Here is a 24,248-nt window from a genome sequence, read left to right as displayed (position 1 = left end):
TGCTATCCTATGTATAGATATCACTGTATATGGCCAGAAAACTAGAATGAACAGCCCAATTATACAAATATTTAGCTGGAGGTAAATCTCACTGGACCTACTGGCATGTAATAACAGTGGGGGGGGGGTGGAGAGGGAGAGAGAGAAAACACCCTTATGTTAAGTTTACATCAGCTAATTTCAATTTGGTGCAAACTCTTTATTAAGGGTATAACTCTGGCATTTCAGCCAAGATTGGCTATAAGGAGGAGTTCTAACATATTCCAGGGAAGACAGTTTACACTGTACACTGTAAAATAAAGACTAGAGTCCTTAGCAAGCAACTAAAAAATTAACTTCAAAAACCCTTATAAAGGATTGTGATACATGGCAGAGTTGCCTAAGTTAGGAACATAAATGTTGATCATAACCATAGTTATATTAGACTCTTTATCAAACAGAATTAAGAAACAATTGTTTGTGTCAGTTATAACTTGAATTTGCACATATCCTATGCCAACACATTATGATATCCTGGGTTCTTGGGAAGAACTTGATGCATATGACGTCCAGTACCAGTTAAAGAGCTGGCAACCATCATCATCATCATCATCACCACCACCACCACTACCACTCATATTATTACAGATTTTCTCTCATAGCATAAGACTGCTCATACGAACAGTCTTCTACTAATAATGATACTTATATATACATTCATTCTTTACTCGTTTTCTCAATAGTTCATAGCACCATAATTGTTACAAAATATTGCCATCTCTCTGTGACAAAGCCAGGGTTAACATGGGTTGATTCACAACTACAGTGTTATTTTCTTTGCCTGAGAAACCCTTACGGGCTCTATTGAAAATAGTTCTGGATGTCAACAGAGTTGATTGTTCCATAGCATGCCACATTAGAAGACATTTCTACTTTCCGAGGAAAAACAACAATAACTCTCAGCAAGTCATGCAGCACGAACCTGTCCAATGGAGTAAAACAAAGGCTCTTTGGAAGTCTGAGTTCATTGTGTAGAAGCAAGGGGTTTGCATTATAGCTGCACAGCATCGTGTCCGGAAATCCAATGACTGAGATTCATTATAAAGTCTTGTTGCAGTTGAATAGGAAAGGCTCCTGGTTTTCTCTGCTATAAAGCAAGAGGCTGTTTTGAAAGCAAATCAAAGAATTAAGATACCCAGGAAAGTCAAGAAAAATGGGGTGTGTTCTACCATGATTTAAATGGTGCTATGGAATCTCAATGACCATAATTATTTCTAATTGTTTCTTCTTATTAGAAGTTCTATGATATACAGGTGAAACTCAAAAAATTTGAATATCGTGCAAAAGTTCATTTATTTCAGTAATGCAACTTAAAAGGTGAAACTAATATATGAGATAAGACTCATTACATGCAAAGCAAGATAGTTCAAGCTGTGATTTGTCATAATTGTGATGATGATGGCTTACAGTTCATGAAAACCCCAAATCCACAATCTCAGTAAATTAGAATATTGTTAAAAGGTGCAATATTCTAGGCCAGTGATGGCGAACCTATGGCACATGTGCCACAAGTGCCACGCGGAGCCATTTGTCAGGGCACGCGAGGCGCTGCCCTGTCAGCTAGCCAGCGTGCATGCGCACGCTGGCCAGCTGAGTTCACCTTTTTAAAAGCTATTTTTCGCCTTCCCCAGGCTCCAGAGGCTTTATAGGAGCCTGGGGAGGGCGAAAAGAGTCCCCCCCGCCCCCCCGGAGGCTTAAGGGACCGTTCCTGAAGCCTTCGGAACGCTTAAAACGACCCTCTGAGCAAACTGGAAGTGACTTCCGGGTTGCTCGGAGGGTGGTTTTAAGCGCTCCGAAGGCTTCAGGGACCGTCCGAGGCTTCCCTGATGCCTTCGGAGCGCTTAAAACCACCCTCCAAGCATCCCGGAAGTCACTTCCAGTTTGCTCGGAGGGTGGTTTTAAGCGCTCCGAAGGCTTCAGGGAAGCCTCCGGATGGTCCTTGAAGCCTCCGGAGGGCCTCCGGGGGGTCGGGGGAGGCTCTTTCCGCCCTCCCCAGGCTCCTATAAAGCCCCTGGAGCCTGGGAAGGGAAAAAAACATGTAAAAATGGGGGGTCGCGTGTTGTGCGCGCATGCGCACTGGGGGGTCGCGCATTGCATTATGGGTGCGGCACGCCTGCACTCGACCCCCCCCTGCGCTCCCCCCACTTGTGGCACGCGAGCCAAAAAAGGTTCACCATCACTGTTCTAGGCTCAAAGTGTCCCACTCTAATCAACTAATTAAGCCATAACACCTGCAAAGGGTTCCTGAGCCTTTAAATGGTCTCTCAGTCTGGTTCAGTAGGAATCACAATCATGGGGAAAACTGCTGACCTGAGAGTTGTGCACAAAACCATCATTGACACCCTCCATAAGGAGGGAAAGCCTCAAAAGGTAATTGCAAAAGAAGTTGGATGTTCCCAAAGTGCTGTATCAAGGCACATTAATAGAAAGTTATGTGGAAGGGGAAAGTGTAGAAGAAAAAGGTGCACAAGCAGCAGGAATGGCCGCAGCCTGGAGAGGATTGTCAGGAAAAGACCATTCAAAAATGTTGGAGACTTTCACAAGGAGTGGACTGAGGCTGGAGTCAGTGCATCAAGAGCCACCACACACAGACGGATCCTGGACATGGGCTTCAAATGTCATATTCCTCTTGTCAAGCCACTCCTGAACAACAAACAACGTCTGAAGGGTCTAACCTGGGCTAAAGAAAAACAGACCTGGTCTGTTGCTCAGTGGTCCAAAGTCCTCTTTTCTGATGAGAGCAACTTTTGCATCTCATTTGGAAACCAAGGACCCAGAGTATGGAGGAAGAATGGAGAGGCACACACTGCAAGTTGCTTGAAGTGCAGTGTGAAGTTTCCACAGTCTGTATTGATTTGGGGAGCCATGTCATCTGCTGGTGTTGGTCCACTATGTTTCATTAAGTTCAGAGTCAATGCAGCCGCCTACCAGGAGATTTTGGAGCACTTCATGCTTCCTTCAGCAGACGAGCTTTATGGGGATGCTGACTTCATTTTCCAGCAGGACTTGACACCTGCCTACACTGCCAAAAGCACAAAACCTGGTTCAATGACCGTGGGATTACTGTGCTTGATTGGCCACAAACTTGCCTGACCTGAACCCCATAGAGAATCTATGGGGCAATGCCAAGAGAAAGATGAGAGGCATGAGACCGAACAATGCAGAAGATCTGATTGAAGCATCCTGGTCTTCCATAACACCTCAGCAGTGCTACAGGCTGATAGCTTCCATGCCACGCTGCATTGAGGCAGTAATTGCTGCAAAAGGGGCCCAAACCAAGTACTGAGTACATATACATGCTTAAACTTTTCAGAGGTCTGATATTGTTCTATGTACAATCCTTGTTTTATTGATTGCATGTACTTTCTAATTTTCTGAGATTATGGATTTGGGGTTTTCATGAGCTGTAAGCCATAATCATCACAATTATGACAAATCACGGCTTGACTATCTTGCTTTGCATGTAATGAGTCTACCTCATATATTAGTTTCACCTTTTAAGTTGCATTACTAAAATAAATGAACTTTTGCATGATATTCTAATTTTTCGAGGTTCACCAGTATATATAACATCATATAGCTTTGGAGTTGGTCCTACTGAAAAGTATGTTGAAAGAGATTTCAATTAATCCTCATGAATATTGCATATGACATCCTGTTTCAACTTTATGTCTAATTTATGTATTTTATTTGCATGCCACCTTTATTATCTTTACAAATAATTCAAGGTGGCGAGCATATCCAACATATCTTCCCCCTCTTATTTTCCCCACCACAATAACCCTGTGAGGTGGGATTGGGCTGAGCAAAAATGATTGGCCCAAGGGTCACCCAGTTGGTTTTCATGGCTAAGGTGGGACTAGAATTCATGGTCTACAGGTTTGTAGCCCACTGCCTTAACCACTAGATCAAACTAAGTGCTCTGCATTGTTGACATCCATCTTTTTCAGGGATGGTGAAAATTCGTATCCCATTGCAGATATATTATTGTATTTCTAGAACTGCAGGAAATATTCTTCAACTTACTGTAATGCACAATATAGCAGCTGGTAGAGAATTTCAGCTGTGAATGGCTGTTTGGTAACTCATATGGGATTATCCTATCTTTTAATCAAAATGTTCTTTCCTTCAGTGACTTTTCTATTTTTGAATGAATGGTGAAATATTTCAGGGTGAAATTCCTCTGAGAATTTCTGGACACTTTTCAGAACATTTTCAAATCCCTTTGAAATTCCTCATCTGATCAGTAAGACTGTAGGCCTTGCTTTGCTTTGTTTTTTCATGGCTCCACATACAGTATCTCAAGGTCAGTGTCTTTGAGCATCTCACTTGCAGTGTTTATTTCAACCAGTTTCATAAGCATGACTCTTGAAATTTGTTATATGTTTCTGATTATTCTATTTCCTTCTGCTACGGTTCCTGTTAAAACATTATCTTCCCAAATGGAAAGGAAGGAATTATCTAGCTTCCAATTTAGTATTTGATGAACTTCATTGCCTCGACTTGATTTTCCATTCTTATCACACTCCCTGGTTTTGGTTTCAGAAAAGGATGTTGTTCCCAGCTGTTGCTTCAATATTTGTCAGCAATCAGACAGTGCAAAGAAAAACACATAGACTCTTCGGCTTGCATTAAAATAATCAGCAGCATCGCTAGACATTGATACAGCATCACTCAAATCCTTTTGTGTATTCTTATGTTCATCCTTTCCATGCTGGCACTATTATCATAGCCCTAGTTATCTCATGTCAGGTGTTACTATTCCCATATCTTCTACTTTTCCTAGAAATATATTTTTCATAACAGCTCCTGAGATATCAGTGTCAATAAATTATAGAAAATACATTCTGATACTACCCACTGGAAAGATATTTTCACTATACTCTTTTTTCATTTAAAAGAAACCATTCAGTCATTTGCTCCTTATGGTTGCCGTCAAATGTATAGCCCAGAATAACAGAGTAATGTCTTGCTGGCTTGAAATCTGGCACAATCTGGCACTTAAAATCTTCTCTTTCACTTTCATTGTCAATAAATATAATGTCTCACTTTATTCTTTTTCCAGGGATGGTTTATTAATTAACCAGTGGAACGGCTTGCCTTCAGACATTGTGGATGATCCATCACTGAAGGCTTTTAAGAAGAGACTGGATAGCCATTTGTCTGGAATGGTATAGGGTCTCGTGATTAAGCAGGGGGTTGGACTACAAGACTTCAAAGGTCCCTTCAAACTCTATTATTTTGTGATATAGATTTCCTAAATTATGAGTCTTCTTAGATGCTCCTGCAATATAACATCAAAAAGATTAGTTCCATAATTTTAAAGAATTCTTCTCAATTTGGGAAATAAGCTGATCTGAATTACCACACCATGCAAAGGATTGGGTAGAAAGAATTCTCACCGTGGCAATGAACCCTTTCAGAACACTTTTGTCAGTAAACAGATTCTGTTGCAATTTTCTCCCGATGGTCATCTAACAGGCCTTTCATTTTAGTCCCATCTAGAGGTCTTTACCTTGGAGTGCTCTCTCGTGATTTTCTCCAATGTGTGTTTATTTTTTTTCTTAGGTCTTTATTTCTGTACTGTGCATCTCAATGGGGCTGCAACATTAGCCTGGAAGAATTTGTAAGAAAGATCGAATGCGGCATCCTCTGTCTTTGAATTCCTAAACCATAGTCTCTCCACTTTGTCTTCATTGGATATTTCATGTCCATAATGTGTCAGATGGAAATTTATATTTCATAGATTTTTTTTAAAAAAAAAATTCTATATTTTACTATTTTCCCTTGCCAGATATCATGCAATACAAGGAGGTTTCTTAGACTCCTGGTCAAGTGGGTCAACTTAACTTAACTTTAACTTAACTTTATTGGATTTCTAGACCGCCCCTCTCTCAAAAGAGACTCGGGGCGGTGTACAGTCATATTAAAATAGTTGAACAGTAAATATACATGTTATAAGTATACAATAAATAAATTAAACATAGGACTGGAGGAGGTAGTAGAAGTTCCCTGTACAATTTAGTTAAGTTAGATTAAAAAATTTTAAACAGTCCTGGTACATCTAATATTTAGGAGAGCAGTACTTTTTGATTTGCTTAGTAGTTTGTACACTCCTTCCTGATCTTCATTTTCTTTGGGAATGTGTAATGTTGTAGCTATTTGATGGGAGTAGCAGTAGTTGCCATATCACCCACCACCCTAATGAGATTAGGCATCTCATCAGTCACGTCAAAGTCCGTTGAAAGTAGACAGCAATAATTCAAATAAACAAATAAAATAAGAATAAAGTCGATCTTCACTGGGCCCAGTAGTTTTGTTGTCAATATCTGTGCCGATTATCTCCTTCCTGCATAGATAGAAAAGCTTCCTGTCCTCTAACTCAGAGAAGATAAAGCTGTTTCTGCTTTCACTCGTGTTTGTTTTCTGCATCAGCTGTTATGTGCTCAGTTGAAGGGAAAAATAAGCAAGCTAGTAGCAGGGGCTGAAGGATGGAAGAAATAACCATCTGAAAGGCTTTTCTCTCCTCTTTTCACTGAACAGTTGAATACACTCTCTCCTTAAATGAGTTCTGGGAGGCAGCAGGAAGCCCCTTGAATGCTGATATTAATTAATCAAGACTCGTGTGGGAGACCTAGAGAAGTACTGAGAAGAATTTCTTTCTCCTTCTCCATGCAACCTGCTGTGTTCTGTTACTTCCTCTCACCTCCAGTCTTGCCTGCATCTCTAGCTCTTCTGGAGTGCTTTCCTTCCTCCAGCCCGGCACTCCATATTTAGAAAAAAAGATTTCACTGTTGGGAAGTTCTGTTGAAGTAGATAGAATTTGTCAATGTCACGATCGATAAACAATATGTGATGTACTTCTTGTCTACTGGCATATAGTATTTACATTTGCTTAGCCATATCAAATGCAGAAGGTTAATTGAATGGGGACTTTTTGAGTAGCTGATGGTATGTTTTGCTGTTCCTCTTCCGTTATTACAGCTTACTCTTCTCTAACAGTTCTTTCACTCTGAAATGATTGCACAGCTCTCACGACGGAGAAACATCTAATGTTTTAAGAAGCAAATTCAAATAACAAGAGAAGAGTTGGCAGTTAATACAGTCAGATTTTTCTATTTGTTTTTCATTTTCCAGGAGACTGGAAAAATATGACTTGTTGCCCAAAGATTATTTGCTGATTTGGCACATCTTTTGTTTACTCTTCGTGTTGTGTTATTACTAAAGCTACCTTATTCATACCATGGCATTCATGTTTTGCTCTTTCATAATTGAAAAAAATGGTTGAAAAGCATATGAACCAGAGAGAGTCAGAGAGTCAAACATGGAGTACAGGTAACATTTTCAACACATTGAACTTCTTTCTAAACATTTCCATCAATATAATTTTGCCTCAGATAAAGAGATTGACAACAGCACCAGGTTTTATGTAGTTTTTTCTTTTATTTTTTTACAAGAGTGGATGCAAGTGTTATTTTTTGCATTATTTGATTTTCTTTATGACCTCAGATATCTTTCCTTTCTAAAACAGAAGTCTGATCTGTGCTTTGCCTGTCATTCTCCATTGGAACCAAGTTCTACACTACAGCAAAACAGTCAACAGCTGTTAGTATTTTCATTAAATCTGAAATGGAAGCACTGCCATTCAGTCAACACTGAATAGCTTTCTGGGATGTACTGATAGGATCCAAGGGGCCAAAGAAGCCAAGGGAAGGTAGCTGAGCAAAACTAGAGTTGGAGCTTGTGGCTGAATATAATCAAGCCAATGTGTGAGAAGCTGGTTTGCTGATCCTTTTGCAACAATGATCTGAGATTGATACCAAGAAGGGTTTGGGGCACAACCACAGTTACTATTTAAGCAATTTCAATTCAATTTCAATTTATTTGTGCTTCTAGACCGCCCCCTCTCCCAGAAGGGACTCGGGGCGGTGTACAGTCCATAGAGAATATCACAAAAATACAATAAAAAATTAAATATGTACAGTTTGGAGGAGGTTAAAATGCAATTAAAAGAACTGTACAAAGCTGAATAAATATAATTTTTTAAAATCCCTAAAACAGACACAACAGATTAAAAAACCCTAAAATAACCAGATAATAATACATTTGCCAGGAGGGACAGTTGTAATTATGCCAGGCCTGCTAATCGGAACAGGTGAGTCTTCAATTTTTGCCGGAAGGAGCGGAGGTCAGAAGTGGTTCTAATGTCGGGGGGGAGGTCATTCCAGAGGGTTGGGCCCATCACAGAGAAGGCCCTACTCCTTGGTGTCGCCCGTTGGCATTGCCTAGTGGACGGCACCAGGAGAAGTCCCTCCCTGTGTGAGCGAATTGGCCGCAGGGATGTATGTGGGAGGATGCGATCCCGCAAGTAACTAGGTCCCGTGCCATGGAGCGCTTTAAAGATGGTAATCAGCACCTTGAAACGCACCCGAAAAACCACAGGTAGCCAGTGCAGCTCGCGCAGGAGAGGTGTTACGTGGGATTCAATTTTTTTAATTACCTGTTCTGTGGGCATGGTTTGGTGGGCGTGGTGTGGCTTGGTGCATGTGGCTTGGTGGGCATGGTAGGGGAAGGATACTGTAAAATGTCCATTCCCTCCCCACTCCAGGGGAAAGTTACTGCTAAATCTCCATTCCGAATTCCCTCCCGAGTCCCGATCAGCTGGGACTCGGGAGGCAGAGAATAGATGGGGACAGGGCCAGATGGTATTAACAGGTTCTCCGAACTACTCAAAATTTCCACTACCAGTTTTCCAGAACTGGTCAGAACCTGCTGAATACCACTTCTGGCTCTCACCCTGTGCTTGATTATAAACTGGCTTAATGAAATCCTTTCTGGACCAAGATCCTTTGGCAGAAATTTATTTATTTATCAAATTTAGAGATCACACATCTCACATACAGAGTTGACTCTGGGCAGTTAATAATTAAAGTTTGCAAGTTATTCAGTTTGGAATTTGAAAACCCACTTCCTCCTAGTGGACAATTTGCCAGCTGCTGTGTTGTACTCTTCTATCTTTCCATTCAAGCCAAGCAATGGCTAATCCTGGCCATCCTGGCATTATCTCCTCCATACACACTATAATATAGAACAAATATCATATATACTCATCATACATTACTAATTATATACAATTATTTTGCCCAATATACTCATTAATATTTACACATATTACAACACATTTTAGGTCTACAAATCCAATTTATTTCCTGTTCCCACTCCCACCTCTCAGTTCCAGCCATTGATAAAATCTATCCTATATATCATAATATTCTGTTTCTCCTTTATTTTTAGTTTTTTTAATGTCAGTCTAACCATGTCTGCACAATCCAATACTTTCTTTATTATCTCTCTTTCTAAAGGCATATTTTCACTTTCCCATTGTTGGGTGCATACCATTCTTTCTGCTGTTATAATGTGTAGTATTAAATATGTTGAGCCTTTACTGTGCCCCTCTGTTATAATTTCGAATAAAATTAATTGCTTTAAATTCTAATCTTTGTCCAACCATTTTTTCTAACCACATCTGAATCCGTTGCCAAAATTCCTTCGGTTTTTTACATGTCCACCACATGTGATAATACATGCCTGGTACTTGATTGCATTTCCAGCATTTTGGGGATAAATTACTATACATTTTAGAGTAAGGGGGGATTCTTAATGGACATACTGGACATTCTTTTATAATTGATATAATGAATGCATAGACAGATGTGCAAACGAAGCTAAACTGAACTTGATAGGCAAAGTTCCAAACAAATGCACATCAATGCAGGCATAACTATTGACTGAGATGGGCAACTATAGAAAATGAATGAATAAATGACTGAATGAATGAATGAATGCAAACAGTTTTAAAATAAGCATTCCTTTCTTTTATTGTCCCTGTTTTTCCTGAATAATACTAGTTGCAGTTTCTATTACAGTAATATTTCCTTCCTAGTATCATAATTGTAACACTTGTGTTAATGTTCAGAACATTCCCTTTTCAAAATTCAGGAAAACTATTTTTATTACTATATTTCTCTCCTTGGGCTACCTACTTTTTAATCAGGCTTTTGTTTTCATGAAACCCTGTATGCAACATTTAACTATATTTCCAGGCACTTGTAGTCTGATAGAATTATTAAAGTAGGAAGAAGGCTGTAATAAATACAATAAAAAACAAACAAAAAGAAAGGTTGGATGCTCAGGAACAAAACACTAATAATTGAAAACAAAAACCTATCCATATTTTTTAAGAATTCTGTTTGATTTCAAACTGGGGATACACTGCACGTTAAGGCAAGCGTTGTAGGCAATGTGTTAATAAGGAAAACCTGCTGTAACAAAATCTGCAGCTGGTGTTATTCAGAAAAAGCAAAGAAAATTTGGTGCTGGTGCTGGTGGGGGATTCCAGTCCCTGCCAAATAGCTAATCCAGGTGCAGGATTTGGCCTACAAGAAAATTAAGTGCAGCAGGGAAACCAGACAGCAATGCTTGAGCCAACAGAAGATAGAAAATGCTCCTTTCAAAGCGGAACAGAAAATTGTGTCCCTGTTTTATATATTTTGATTTTGTTTCTTAAATGAAGAGTTACATCTCTGTGAAATGTCATTTTGTTACTTTCAACCCCATTTAAGCATTATTATTTTTTGGTCATAGACCAACAAATAAAATAAGACCATCCCAATTAATTAGAATAGAAGAATAGAATAGAATAGAATACAATTGAATTGAATTGAATTGAATTGAATTATTTATTGGCCAAGTGTGATTGGACACACACAGAATTTGTCTTTGGTGTATATGCTCTCAATGTACATAAAAAGAAAAGATACATTCGTCAAGAACCATAAGGTACAACACTTAATGATAGTCATATGGTACAAATAAGCAATCAGGAAACAATATCAATATAAATCGTAAGAATAGAAGCAACAAAGTTACAGTCCTGCAGTCATAAGTGGGAGGAGATGGGTGATAGGAATGATGAGAGGACTCATAGTAATAGTAATGCAACCTTAGTGAATGGTTTGACAGTGGTGAGGGAATTATTTGTTTAGCAGAGTGATGGCGTTCGGAAAAAAACTGTTTTTGTGTCTAGTTGTCTTGGTATGCAGTGCTCTATAGCGTTATTTGAAGGTAGAAGTTGAAACAGTTTATATCCAGGACGTGAAGGGTCTGTAGATATTTTCGCAGCCCTTTTTCTGGCTCATGCAGGGTCCAGGTCCTCAATGGAAGGCAGGTTGGCAGTAATTGTTTTTTCTGCAGTTCTGATTATCCTCCGAAGTCTGTGTCTGTCTTGCTGGGTTGCAGAACCAAACCAGACAGTTATAGAGGTGCAGATGACAGACTCAATAATTCCTCTGTAGAGCTGTATCAGCAGGATCCTGTATTAGGATCCTGTATTAGGATAAAAAAAGAAAATAATTATTTTAAAATGCCTAAGGATTATAAGGTATACTACAATGTACTGTACAAATGATCAAACAATACTGAAAGAAATAAAATCAGCTCTCTTTTGTAAAATTACCAGATATATTTACAAATAAGCCAAGAATTTTAGATGCCAAAATGATTCTAAAAAATAAAGTTTGCCTTAACCACGGATGGGGTTATTTTTAAATCCATCTGTGTTTCCCTTACTGCATAAACCTGCATTTAGCCCCATCTGCAGAGGAGCTGAACCTTGAATTTTTATCAAAATAGAAATGAAAAATGGATAATCCATGGATTACCCACAAATAAGACAACTGTGAAAATTGAAACATATGAACTTTTTGAGGGTTGGCTTATCCAGGGGTATATTTTTCACAGTGCTTTTTGGTTAAAAATTCAAGGGTCAGTTTATCGGAAGGTAAGCTTATCTACAAGTATATCTAGTACCAAGATCTCTATAAATGTTGCCTGATGAGGTGTTAGCTACCCCATCCAAGGTATGTCATCGGCAGATCTGATAAGCCTTCCCTTCAACAATTTCATTAATAGAAATGTTAAAGCACAGAAGGCTCAAGGTTGAACTATTTGGCACTCAACTTAATAGCTCACTCAAAGAGCCACTTGTAGGACAGCCATTCGTGAGAATTCTTTTGAGAATGACTTCAAGCCATCTATGGATTCTATTAATTGGCATGCTGACTAGTACTCACTTAATTGGCTTCCTAATCAGAATCTCTCATGCTCATAACAAAGCCCATTAGTCAGTTAACAGAAAGCCTATATGGGTTTACATCAGTGGTGGGTTTCAAAAAAAATTAGAACCTCTTTTGTAGGTGTGACCTGCTTTCTGGGAGTGGCTTGCCGGGCCTTGTGACTGGGTGGGAGTGGCTTGCCGGCCATGTGACTGGGTGGGTGTGGCTTGTTGGCCATGTGACCGTGTAGGAGTGGCTTGCCAGCCATGTGACTGGGTGGGCGTGGCCAACTTGTAAAATGTGGTGAAGCTCATTTAACAACACTCTTGTTTAACAACCAAAATGTTGGCTCAGAAACTCTGGCATTTGAAGCATGCAAGTCTTAAAGCTGTCAAGTTACAAGACCCTTGCACCCCTAACCCTTTAGAAAACTCCCCCCAGGGGTGTTCAAACTTGACAGCTTTAAGACTTGTGGACTTGAGGGGCAGGGCTGAAGTCACGATGACACGATGTGCGATCTCAATGCTCTGAGATGGCAATTGACACTTTTGCCACTGGGGGAGGGGAGTCCAAATGGATCTAAACTGTCCTGTAGAGATAGTGAACAGGAAGAATACGTTTTGCTGAACTTGGGGATATCGCAAAATCCCCGAAAGAAGCAAGAGAAATTTCTTTAAGCTGGTGGCAAAAAATCCAGTCAAGGCTGATGAAGTCGGGGTGCCCCCAAAACGGCAGGAATGGAAAGTGAAAATGTTTCCAGCTGGTGAGGAATCTTCATTGTTTTAAAAGAGAGACTGCCTATAAAAACTCAAAAATTGATTTAAATTGAAGAATAGCTGAATCAAGCGGTGAAATTAATTTTGCAACGGTTCTGGACAGTGGTTATCCCTTTTTTTTTATATGCTATCTTCATGGATGAAACCTTTACAAGCTTTTTAAAATGGGCAAATTAAGTCTTCTGTTTTTATCTTTTTTTTTTCTGTGACTCTTGGTGATTTATAAACCAAAGCTTTCCTCTTTCATCACTGTGAGTATTATTATTATTTAATTCATTTAAAGACTGGACCTCTTTTTCTAATTTGAAATATAAAACAGATATAAAAAAATAAATATTTTAAAAGTGCTATGTGCCAGGAGGTTTTGTTGATTGGAGCTTGTGTATTCAAGCGGAACTTTTCCCTTTCTTCACAGTTTGTTTTGACGGCTCATTACAGAGCGATGGGGGTAAGTCAATGTCCCTTTGAAGCGTGTTTTCAACCAGAGAAGAGGGGGAAAATGGCTTTTGTGAATCCATGTTTTAACTTAAAAAAAACCTTCCAAGCAGAAGCTCTTTGTTTAAGATGGCGGAGTGTCAGGAAAATGGAGAGATTGTAAGCCTGCAGACAATATTTTCAGAATTACTAACATTAACAAATGCATATGAGAGGATTGAACAAAAACTGGAACTTTTGGAACAGTTAACAGAAAGACGTGATCGAAAATTTGAAGATGTTCACCAAATGCAAAATGAGGGGATTAAAATTCAAAGAATTGAAGTGGAAAATGAATATAAAGCGATTAAACTTGCTGACATTTATCGTAATTGGTTTGTTTTTGAAAATGCAAAGAATGGAATACTGAAAGAGGAAATAAATGGAGAGGAAACCTATTTCAAAGGGCAAGACATAGAAGAAGAAAAAAGTAAAGAATTTATGGACTATGAAACTTTATTAATGAAAATATGGATAACACTGCTGACAACTAAAGACAAGTGGAATAAAGAAGCAGAAAGAGGGCATCGGGATTATATGAGAGATTTTACAAGCAAGGAGTTGCTAGGACTAGTCCATATAAAGCTGATTAAGAAGAAGCTTAGAAGATTGATACCACAAATGGCAGAGGACATAAGATTGTTTTGTTATTGGAAAGATACAGGTTGATAGATGGAAGAGTATAATTTAAAACTACTAGCTAAACCTAGTGAAACTTAGTGACAATAGGTATAGTCAAATAAAAAATTGATAATGATAATACTGTATACAATGTGTAGTGTTATGATAAGCAATAATTGGATATGAATATTGAATGATACCTGAGATTATATAATAATAATAATAATAATAATAATAATAATAATAATAATAATAATAATAATAATAATAATAATAATTAAAAAAGAGAACTAAATTAGACATAGTTAAGTTTTGATTATTAGGGGGGAAATGTTGTGACATAGAATATAGCCAAATAAAGAAAGGATAATAATAATAATCTCTATATATTGATAGGTATAATATAAGGAAATTAGATGTACATTTTAAACAGCGATTTGGAAAGGAGGATTAGAAAACTTTGTTATTAAATATTATGGATGTTTAGCTAGAATAGGATATAAGGATTTAATGTTAATGGAGGATTTTATAAATAAGTAAATAAAATGCCAGTATGTGGTTATGTATTAAATTTTGCTATATTTCATGATGAAGGATATTTAAACAATTATAGTCAAATAAAAGTGGAGGTATGATGATGGTAATATGTATAAACATTTGAGTTAGATACTAGAGTTAATATGAATTATACTTGATGATGGTAGAAGAGATGCACAAAAACCGTTTGTAACCAACTGATACACTTTCTGCATGATGTAAAGAAGGAGGATTGTTATGTTTGTTTTGAAAATTAAATATAAATAAAAAAGTTTTTGGCAAAAAAAAGAAGACTTGTGGACTTCAACTCCCAGAATTCCTCCTCCAGTCATGTTGGCTCAGGAACTCTGGTATTTGAAGCGTGCAAGTCTTAAAGCTGTCAAGTTACAAGACCTTTGCACCCCTAACCCTTTAGAAAAAACCCCAGGGGTGTTCAAACTTGACAGCTTTAAGACTTGTGGACTTCAACTCCCAGAATTCCTCCTCTCGCTCTTCATCTTGATGATGTGCGGATGGGTGCGGGAAGGGAGCTGGAACCGGTTCTAAACGGCACTGTTGATTTGTGTAACCTCTTCTATAGAAGAGGTTAGATCTGGCAGGAACCCACCCCTGGCTTACATAAACTATGACGTTTACAGGTTAGGCTGGGAGGTTGGAGGTGCCCCACTCATTCAGGACACCATTCCAATATAATGTCAAAAAGTACTTAACCTTTTGCAATGCTATTCCATTATATGTTGTGTTCTTTCTAAATAGCCAGAGGCCCATTCAAACAGGATATATATACAAGCCTTCTAGTTCTGCCTTTTTAGGCATTCGACATTCTTCTTCCCCCCCCTCTTTTTCAGTCCAGAAAAAAATAAAGGAAACCCAGAGGTTTTATTAAGTTCCATTGAATTTGAGGAAAGTTGTGCCAATTTATACAAGCTAAACTTGTTTTTAAAAGCAGAGGTTAATTTGCATTGTCAGATGAAAGATGCCTAATACTTTAACCAATTAATTACTGGATTATCTATTCTATAATATGGATCTGCCGCTATCTAGGATTGAAAGTTCAATCCTAGGTAGGGGCAGATGTTTCTTTCCCGGGGTGCAAAGAAAAAATATCTGCTGCAAAGTCTGCATAGGCATCAGGATATCAGGGCATCTGGACAGCTCAGTTCCATCCAGTTGTCCCAATCCTACCCCAAATTAAGGGATTACAAGGTCATAAAAAGGGAATGTATTTTCTAAATCATTTTAGAACTTCCTGATTTCCCTTTTTCTTATTATTAATGTTGGTTGCACAATCAGCCAGATGTTTGGACTGAATATGTCATTTTTATCCATCTGTTAAGAATTTCCTAAGGACTCTTTAATGGTTAAAGGTATCATCAAAGGACATGAGCTGTTGCAAGTAAAATTGCCTTTTGTAATTGACTGTTGGTGAAATTATCAATGCCAATGGTGTTCATGGAGCACTTAGATGTTTTGGGATTGCACCCAAGGCACCTATTACTATTGTTATGATTTTTGCTTTCTGTTGTTACAGTCGTTCTACTTCTATTGTCAGATTTTTGAACTTTGTGATTTTATCCAATTCTTTCTCTTCTATGCTGCTGTCTCCGGATATTGAATATCTGCTATCCAGATATTTATTTATTTATTTATTTATTTATTTATTTATTTATTTATTTATTTATTTATTTATTTATTTATTTATTGGTTTTCTTATTGACAAATATTTAATCTGGAGTGAGTGTCCTTGAGCACATTAGCTTCTTCATTTTCTATTACTTTGTCTCTCTTGTGGTCCCTTGGTCCTTGCTTGAAGGCAAATTGTATTTCTTGCAGATTACCTAAAGCATCATTGTTGTTACTTTGTCATTCTGTTGTTTGGGGTCAGACTGCATGATCAGCTAACTTAGAGGAACCCTTGTTTCTTCAGATTCTTTGCAGAAGATGATTGTGTTGTGTGTTGCATATAGGTTATCCTAAGCCTATATTAGAATTCTGAGAAAGATTCTATACAGAAATCAAAAGCATAGAGAATTTTATTTTTACCTCAACTTGCAATTTAGGACAAACATAATGATTGGTGAAATAAGAGATGTTTATGAGTATCATCCTAGCGATGTTAGAAATATTATAGAAACCTGTAGTCTCTGAGAAAAGTCTGCATGTACTCTTTTCTTGACATAAATCAATATTGTATGAGCTAGTGGGCTACCGTGCACAGTTTTTTCCCATGAATCTCCCTTTGGAAACTGCTTTCTTCCAAAGAGATTTATTTTCCGTGCTGCAAGCTGCCAGCTGAAATTGCCATGAAAAAGGTACCAGAACTCCTAAGGTGAACAGCTCATGCAAAGAATTTAGAGATGGATTGGCTGCTACAGAGAGCTTTTAAACTTTTAGAAGATGGAATTACAGACGTGATAGACACTCATCATGACATAGCAGTGTGGGACTCAGACAATTCCCTCCTTCAAATATGTAAAAGTACAAAACTCATCTACCCATCCGGCAATTCCTGAATACATGAAACAATTGAAGGTTATATTTGATGCTATGTTTGCTGGGTAATATTCTCAGTAATATGCCATCTCAGACAACATAGATATGTCATGTATATAGTATTTAAGTTTTTTAAGCATTGTTTATGAAATAAGAAATATATGACTTTATTTATCAGCCAACTCTTTTATGTATGACTTTCCCAAATCCCTATAGCAGAAGCAGATGCTGTGCAAAACACAGGGAAAAATTGAGTGTCAAGACAGTAATATGTTGAGCTATAGTTCTTAATTGGAATAGAGTTAGAAGAAACAGCAACAGCTTTTAAAAAGTAAGACCTTCTCCATCATTTATTTCAACATACAGCAAGCGCAAATCTGGCCTTTATTATTTTCATTTTCTAATATCAAACTTAGTGAAGAATTCTATCAGGCAACCAACTCTTTACATGGTTTTGCAATATATCTCCTTTGCATTTAGATTAAAAGCAAACAAACGAATCCATAAGTGATGGGTGTATGAAACGAAATGGCTAGACATACGGTTAACTCATGGAATAATTTACTGCTCATAAGAAATTGTTTTTCAGATGAAAAGTTCAGATTTCTATTTTTGATCATTCTAAGTTTATGGTGATTGAAGTTCATATCACATCACTCTGCCCATGGGACAACCTCCTTCAGGATTTCTGTCTGTCTAAGGCAGCTTTCTGCTTATCCAATAGAGGCTTCCAGCATGTAAGAGACATTCTGGTTTGATATTGTTTCTTTCTATGAATGGAAGGTAACAGAAAGAACCAAGGCACCATTCTGTCCTGCCATCCCATCAACAGGGTACAGAATTCTATTTGTATTCCTTTACGAACCCCAGAATTTTTGTTTAAATCAACTTGGGATGGTTAAAAATAAGCCTTGTGACTTTCAAAAGACAGCCAAATGTCAACGTTGCTTACTGAGGAAATAGCTAAATTCAAGTCAGGGGGATTTTTTTTTTTTTACATTTATTCACACAAACATTAAAAGAAAAAAAAAGTTTGATGTGTAATATTGAAGCCCAGAAAAGTTAGAACAATAATGTAAGACATCTTTCTTCCCTTTAAAAAAAAACTATTCATGTTAACTTTCAAATAACTTCTAGAAGTCTTCAGGTACCTTGCCATTTATTACAAACAGACTTGAGGGTTAAGTTGACAACTTGTGATGGTTATTGCCAGATTTTATGTCATCATCAGCCTAATTTCAAATTCCATTCCTTCCATTCCTGGGAAGATTGAGATAGAGAAGATGTCAAAAGGGAGAGGAGGAAGGAAGAAGAGGAAGACAAATCAGAAAGAGAAGGACTATTCCACAACAAAATTAAATATCCCTCTTTACTTTTAGCCGCAATTTTCCCTCCCATTTAACAACAGCAGAGGAATTTCCCTCCCATTTTACAATAGCAGGAGGGACTTCCCAGAGAATGCAGCTCATAACATAAAAGAATTTATACTTCGGGTCCTTTATTTGGTTAGAAGAAGCAGGGGTGTGCTCCATCCAAATAAAGCTCAGCTGAATTATCAAATCATGTAGTGCTCAATAAATAGACATTGTTGCATTTGGATGCTCTCCTCTTTTCCTTTATCTGAACAATGGTTAAGAGGCATCGCTACATTACCGAATGAATGCCATTGCTCTTCTGTAGCCAAACAATAAGGCTTTGATATGTAATCAATTGGTATACATTCTTTCATATATATATATATATTTCTTATAGATTTTAGCTATATTCAGTACCAGAGGAATTCTTATATGGAATTTAGAGGGATTACTTTGCATCAGCACAATAGCATCAATTTACAATTCCAGACCTCAGGCTTCCACGGCCTCCTTCTCTATATTGAACAGAAGCCAACAACAATGGGCAACTTTATTATTCAGCTTTCTATCAAGCATGGTATCTTAGAGGTAACACTTCAAATTATTCGTTTCTAAATTCTATAAGATTCTTCTTTATAAAGAGTTTTAGAAGTCTGTGTTTGAAGATTGGAAGGCATAATATTAACTGTCTGGAAATAACCAGATGTTACCTTTAACAACAACAAGAAGAATCCTTTTAGAGAATTTTCTTTGTAGGAATTATTTGAATGGAAGATAGAATAGATACCTATGTATCAAAAGTGTAATATGCATGGGTTGGTATTCATGGCCTCTGACGAAAATGAAATTTAATAAATACGGTGCATTAAACCATGGAGCAAAAATATTAGGTTCATCACAAAGATATTATAATACTTAGCTATTCTCCACATAAACTGTGATGTTAACTTGATAGCATTAATAGGTTGTTTTATAATTTTTTGTACAAAGGAAAATGGAAAGGTAATATATTCATTGTTTGTCCTTTATTCTTAATGAGAAACATCAAACTGATTGTAGGTGCATTGTAGCTATTTTGTATAACAATGACTGAGTTTTCCCAACAAATTCTGAGAACTATAGTTTTATGAAGAATTGATGAGAATATCTGAGAAACACCTTAGTTGCAAAGGGCCTTTGCACTTATTGCTTAATATGTTGGGCATATCCATCAAGAAATATAATTGGATACAGCAAGGAAATTGTTTGGCAGGAGTTTGAATAAGACTGATTTTAGAAAAACCCAAATAATCAATGTAAGAATTATATTCATTTTGTGAGCCGCCCAGAGTCTCTATAACAGTGAGATGGGTGGCATATAAATTTAATAATTAGATAAAACAATCAAATAATAAATAAGAGTAACAGCATTTTTGAGACGGACATTTTTGCATTTTTGCAAATATAAGCTTCGGTCATAGGAAATATTTATATCTAGGGTTAAAAAATGTTTCCTATTGACTAACTAATTAGTATAAATGGAGCAGAAAACAAAAGCAAAGCCTCAAAATCTTTTCCATTCAAGTATATAATCTCTGTATTTACTCCTCTCAGATTTTGCCCATTATTTTATAGATATTTTTATGATTAGAACTTATATATAGGTTATCTACAAAACCTCATTGGAAAATAAATCCCTTTTCCAGAAAAAAATGGGAGCAACTAGATTTAAAAATTAACCACAAAACAACAGAGGGTAGGGCTCTTTTTAACACATATATTTTATTGGGTTCTGCTAATCTAGTTGAAATGTTAATCAATATTGCTAATCCATGTATGATATGTCATATGCTAAATAATAGTTTAAAAAGTCCCAAATCCAAAATTAAATAAGAGGTCAATAAAAATATTTTTTAAAGGACAAACAACACAATCTAAAAACAATTTAGAACCAATGCTGTTCACACAACAGAAGCAAATATGTGATAAAATCAGATTTTCCAAATTTTCCAATTCATAGTGGAAAAGGCTTATCATTCTCTGAACCAATTTGACATCCATTTGATACAAAATTAGCATCTTTCGTTCATACTAGTACATAGCACGGAGGGCAGCACCTCTTCTTGGTGCAGTAGATAAATCAGCTTTAAACCTCTTAAAAGTGGCATCACTAATATCAAGCATAATAGCAAATGGATAAATCCCCTGTAAATTAAATTGATTTATGCATGTATAGCCATCTCTGAAGTAAAGGGAAACTATTCATGGATTTCTATTTGAAATACTTTATGGGTGTTCATTTTCTGACTATTTCTGTAAAGCCAGAATATAAGGATAACTGGTTTCCTTGTGAATTGGGATTTACCCTTCCCTCTTTGTTAAAGATTTCATTCTGCCTAAAAATCCATGTTTCACAACTCATGGAACAGTTTTCTTCATACAAAGCCTAATGTTCTGACTTGTCTCCATTTGGCTGAGCCCTGATCAGAAATTTCTGACATCTCTAAATGTGACAAATTGATCTTTTGTTTTCTTCTTGTTTGTTCAGTACCAATTCAAATGTGATAGCAGAGATGAAATTAAAAAGATCAGTACTGATATCAGGGTGGACGATGGACGTAAATATGAAGTGCACATTAGGTAAGTTTTGGGTTTTTCTATAACAATGTCTACATCTGTCTATAAGCATATTGGACCAATCGCTTCTTTGGCAGCCAACCCCAACTAATGAAACAAATAGGAAATTGGCACTGATTGAAGTGAAGTAGACATGATATATACTATGATATTATTTTCACATAAATAATGGAACAAACTAAGATAGAATTCATTTGTATTCCAGAAGGCTTTCATCAAGTTAACGTTCTTCAAAAGAAACAAAAAGTTGGAACGCCATGTTGGAAGAGATACAATAATTTAAGAGAAAAAGGCTGATTAAAAGCTCAGTAGAACTGTGCTTGATCTGTAGGCACTTTGTATAGCATCACAAGAAACCATGATCAGAAATCAGGTCTTCTGCTTCAGGTTGAGAAAGTATAGAATGGTAGGGGTGGTGGGCAAAGAAACTGTGGGCCCAACTTTATAATTTCTTAATTTAATTTCTTCTGAAGGAAACCATATTCTTTCCTGTTACCATTTTGAAACTTACATTTGCCTTTGGAGAAGTTTTTATTTCAGTGCTATTTTGGTATCCCAAAGTAAGGTTGTATGAGTTTACATTACGCGAGACACATAAATGTGTTTGTGTGGAAGACCTGTTAGTTATTCCTGATGTTTACTGTCAAAGAAACATCTGAAGAAATTGAAGTTATGCAATAGGTTTTATTACCATAATATCCAACGAATCAAAAGTACATGATTTGAATATATATGCTTTGGTGAACTCCAGAAATAGTAAACGATTCAATGAAGAATGTTCTCTGCCTATTAAAACAACTCTTTATCCTTTGAAGCTCATTGTTTCCTATTGTCATTTGCTATGGCCCTGCTCCATGTTTTTCATCAGCCAAAGCAGAAGTTAACACTTTTGTTCTAATATTGAACAAATGGAATGATATCTAAGTTGAGAAATTATAGTTTGATTAAAGCCTGGTAGGCTTTCCTCCCAGCTTATTATCTATAGCAGTTGCTTCACTACAACTAATACGTACTGCTCCCTGATGATGATCACTGAGGAACAGAACAGAATAACAGAGTTGGAAAAGGGCTTGGAGGTCTTCTAGTCCAACCCCCTGTTCAGGCGGGAAAGCCTATACCATTTCAGACAAATGGGTGTCCAATCTCTTTTTTTAAAATTCCAGTGCTGGAGTATTCTCAACTTCTGGAGGAAAACTGTTCCACTGATTAATTGATCTAACTGTCAGGAAATTTCTTCTTAGTTCTAGGTTGCTTCTCTCCTTGATTAGTTTCCATCCATTGCTTCTTCTCCTGCCCTCAGGTGCTCTGGACAATAGTTTGACTTCTTTGTGGCAGCCCCTTAGATATTGGAACACTGCTATCATGTCACGCCTAGTCCTTCTTTTCATTAAACTAGACATACCCAGTTCCTGCAACTATTCTTTATAAGTTTTAGCCTCCAATACCCTAATCATCTTTGTTGTTCTTCACTGTACTCTTTCTAGAGTCTCAACATCTTTTTTACATTGTGGCGACCAAAACTGGTAGCAGTATTCCAAGTGTGGCCTTACCAAGGCATTATAAAGTGGTATTGACACTTCACATGACCTTGATTCTATCCCTCTGTTGCAGCCCAGAACAGTATTTGCTTTTTATCTAGTTTGGATAACGAAACATCTGCAAGAAAATAACTAAGCTCAGAGAGCACCAAAGACCCCTCATTTCAACTCTGAGCTACAAACAGGTGTCTGCATGGGGAACTATTCAGACTTATCTCTCTAGGACAGATAGTTATCTGGCCATGATGACTGAAAATGCTGCTATCTCCAAGATATATGCAGAGGAAATAATCAACCCCCCCCCCCCCCCTACAAAGCAATTCGCAGATTTTCCCAGAGCAAGTCAAAATCTGACAACAGTTAATGGCTTTTTCCAAATCACAATTTAAACAAAACATTTGTGTTTTTAAGTTTGGATGATGTGAACAATTGTAGTTGGCTTACATTCAAATATGCATGTAAGAGGAAAGTTAGATGTTTACTGTATCTCATTGTTTCTAGTGATGTTTTATCTGGGCTAATAGAAAGCCATTTTTGAGATTTCAAATGCATAATGAATATTTAAGCAATGCAACAGTACTTAAGCCTGGTGTTGTTCTCTTTACACTGTAAATGGAAGGCTAAATATGAGAACAGTGTTTTGTCTAAGACTGCCTAATACATTGTGTCAGAGGTGAAGTTTGTAAAATCATGATTCACAGCTTCTTGATTAGCCCTTATATTACTTATGTAGTATCCATGCAATGACTGACACCTCATTGAGATGTAAGCATATTTAAATTGGTACCTTTCCATAATTAATCAGTGGTTTAAATGGATTGGTATAAATGATAAATAAATGAAAGCAAACATATTCGGGGTATGCATCAAGATCAAATAAGGGGAATCAGGAAAGACAGCTGATATCAAAAACACAGAGATTGCTGAGAGCAGCTGGTTATTTCAGATTATAACATGAGATGGAAATTTCTTTTACATTTCTGGTATTGTTTTTATGGCACACAGGAAAATGATAGTACAATATTCAATTTGATATGTATTACCATATTTGTGAATTGAACTGCAATAGTGTCTGGGCTTTAAATGTGCCAATGCCCAGAAGAATTTACAATGAAAAATCCTCCACATTCATGATTAACTATGTCACTTAATTCATAATATGTCCGTTTCTATATTTTCAATTGAGTAGTTCAACCTGCAGAGTAAACATATCCAACACAGCAGGGATGAAATTCAGCAGGTTCTTACAGATTCTGGAGAACCGGTAGTGGAAATTTTGAGTATTTTGCACAACCGGCAAATACCACCTCTGGTTGGCTCCAGAGTGGGGTGGAAATGGAGATTTTGCACTTTCCTTCCCCTAGGAGTGGCAAGGGAATGGGGATTTTGCAGTATCCTTCTCCTGGAGTGGAGTAAGAATGGAAATATTGCAGAATTCTTCCCCTGCCACACTCATTAAGCCACAGAACCGGTAGTAAAAAAAATTGAATTTCACCACTGCAACACACCTTCCTCCTCCTATTATCCCCACAACAACAATCCTGTGGGATGAGTTGGACTGAAAGAGAGTGAGTCATCCAAAATCATCCAATCAGCTTTCATACCTAAAGTGGGACTAGAACTCATAATCTCCTGATTTCTAGCCTGATGTCTTAACAACTGGACTCCCTTGAAGGTATTTTGAAC

General features: G+C 37.2%; 1 protein-coding gene across 1 annotated transcript in view; it reads left to right on the top strand.

Moving 5' to 3' along the window:
• The window catches only part of EYS (eyes shut homolog), a gene marked incomplete at both ends in the record, with an annotated part of 387,634 nt that overhangs the window by 76,682 nt on the left and 286,704 nt on the right, over window positions 1–24,248 (top strand). Inside the window, 2 exons of the mRNA XM_081943885.1 lie at window positions 18,806–18,996; window positions 20,936–21,027. Coding sequence (XP_081800011.1) covers window positions 18,806–18,996; window positions 20,936–21,027 — 283 coding nt within the window. The remainder of the gene's footprint in view (window positions 1–18,805; window positions 18,997–20,935; window positions 21,028–24,248) is intronic.

This window comes from Natrix helvetica, assembly GCF_964273705.1.
Source record: "Natrix helvetica genome assembly, chromosome: 2".
NCBI lineage: Eukaryota > Metazoa > Chordata > Lepidosauria > Squamata > Natricidae > Natrix > Natrix helvetica.
This window is presented reverse-complemented; position numbering and strand designations above follow the sequence as displayed.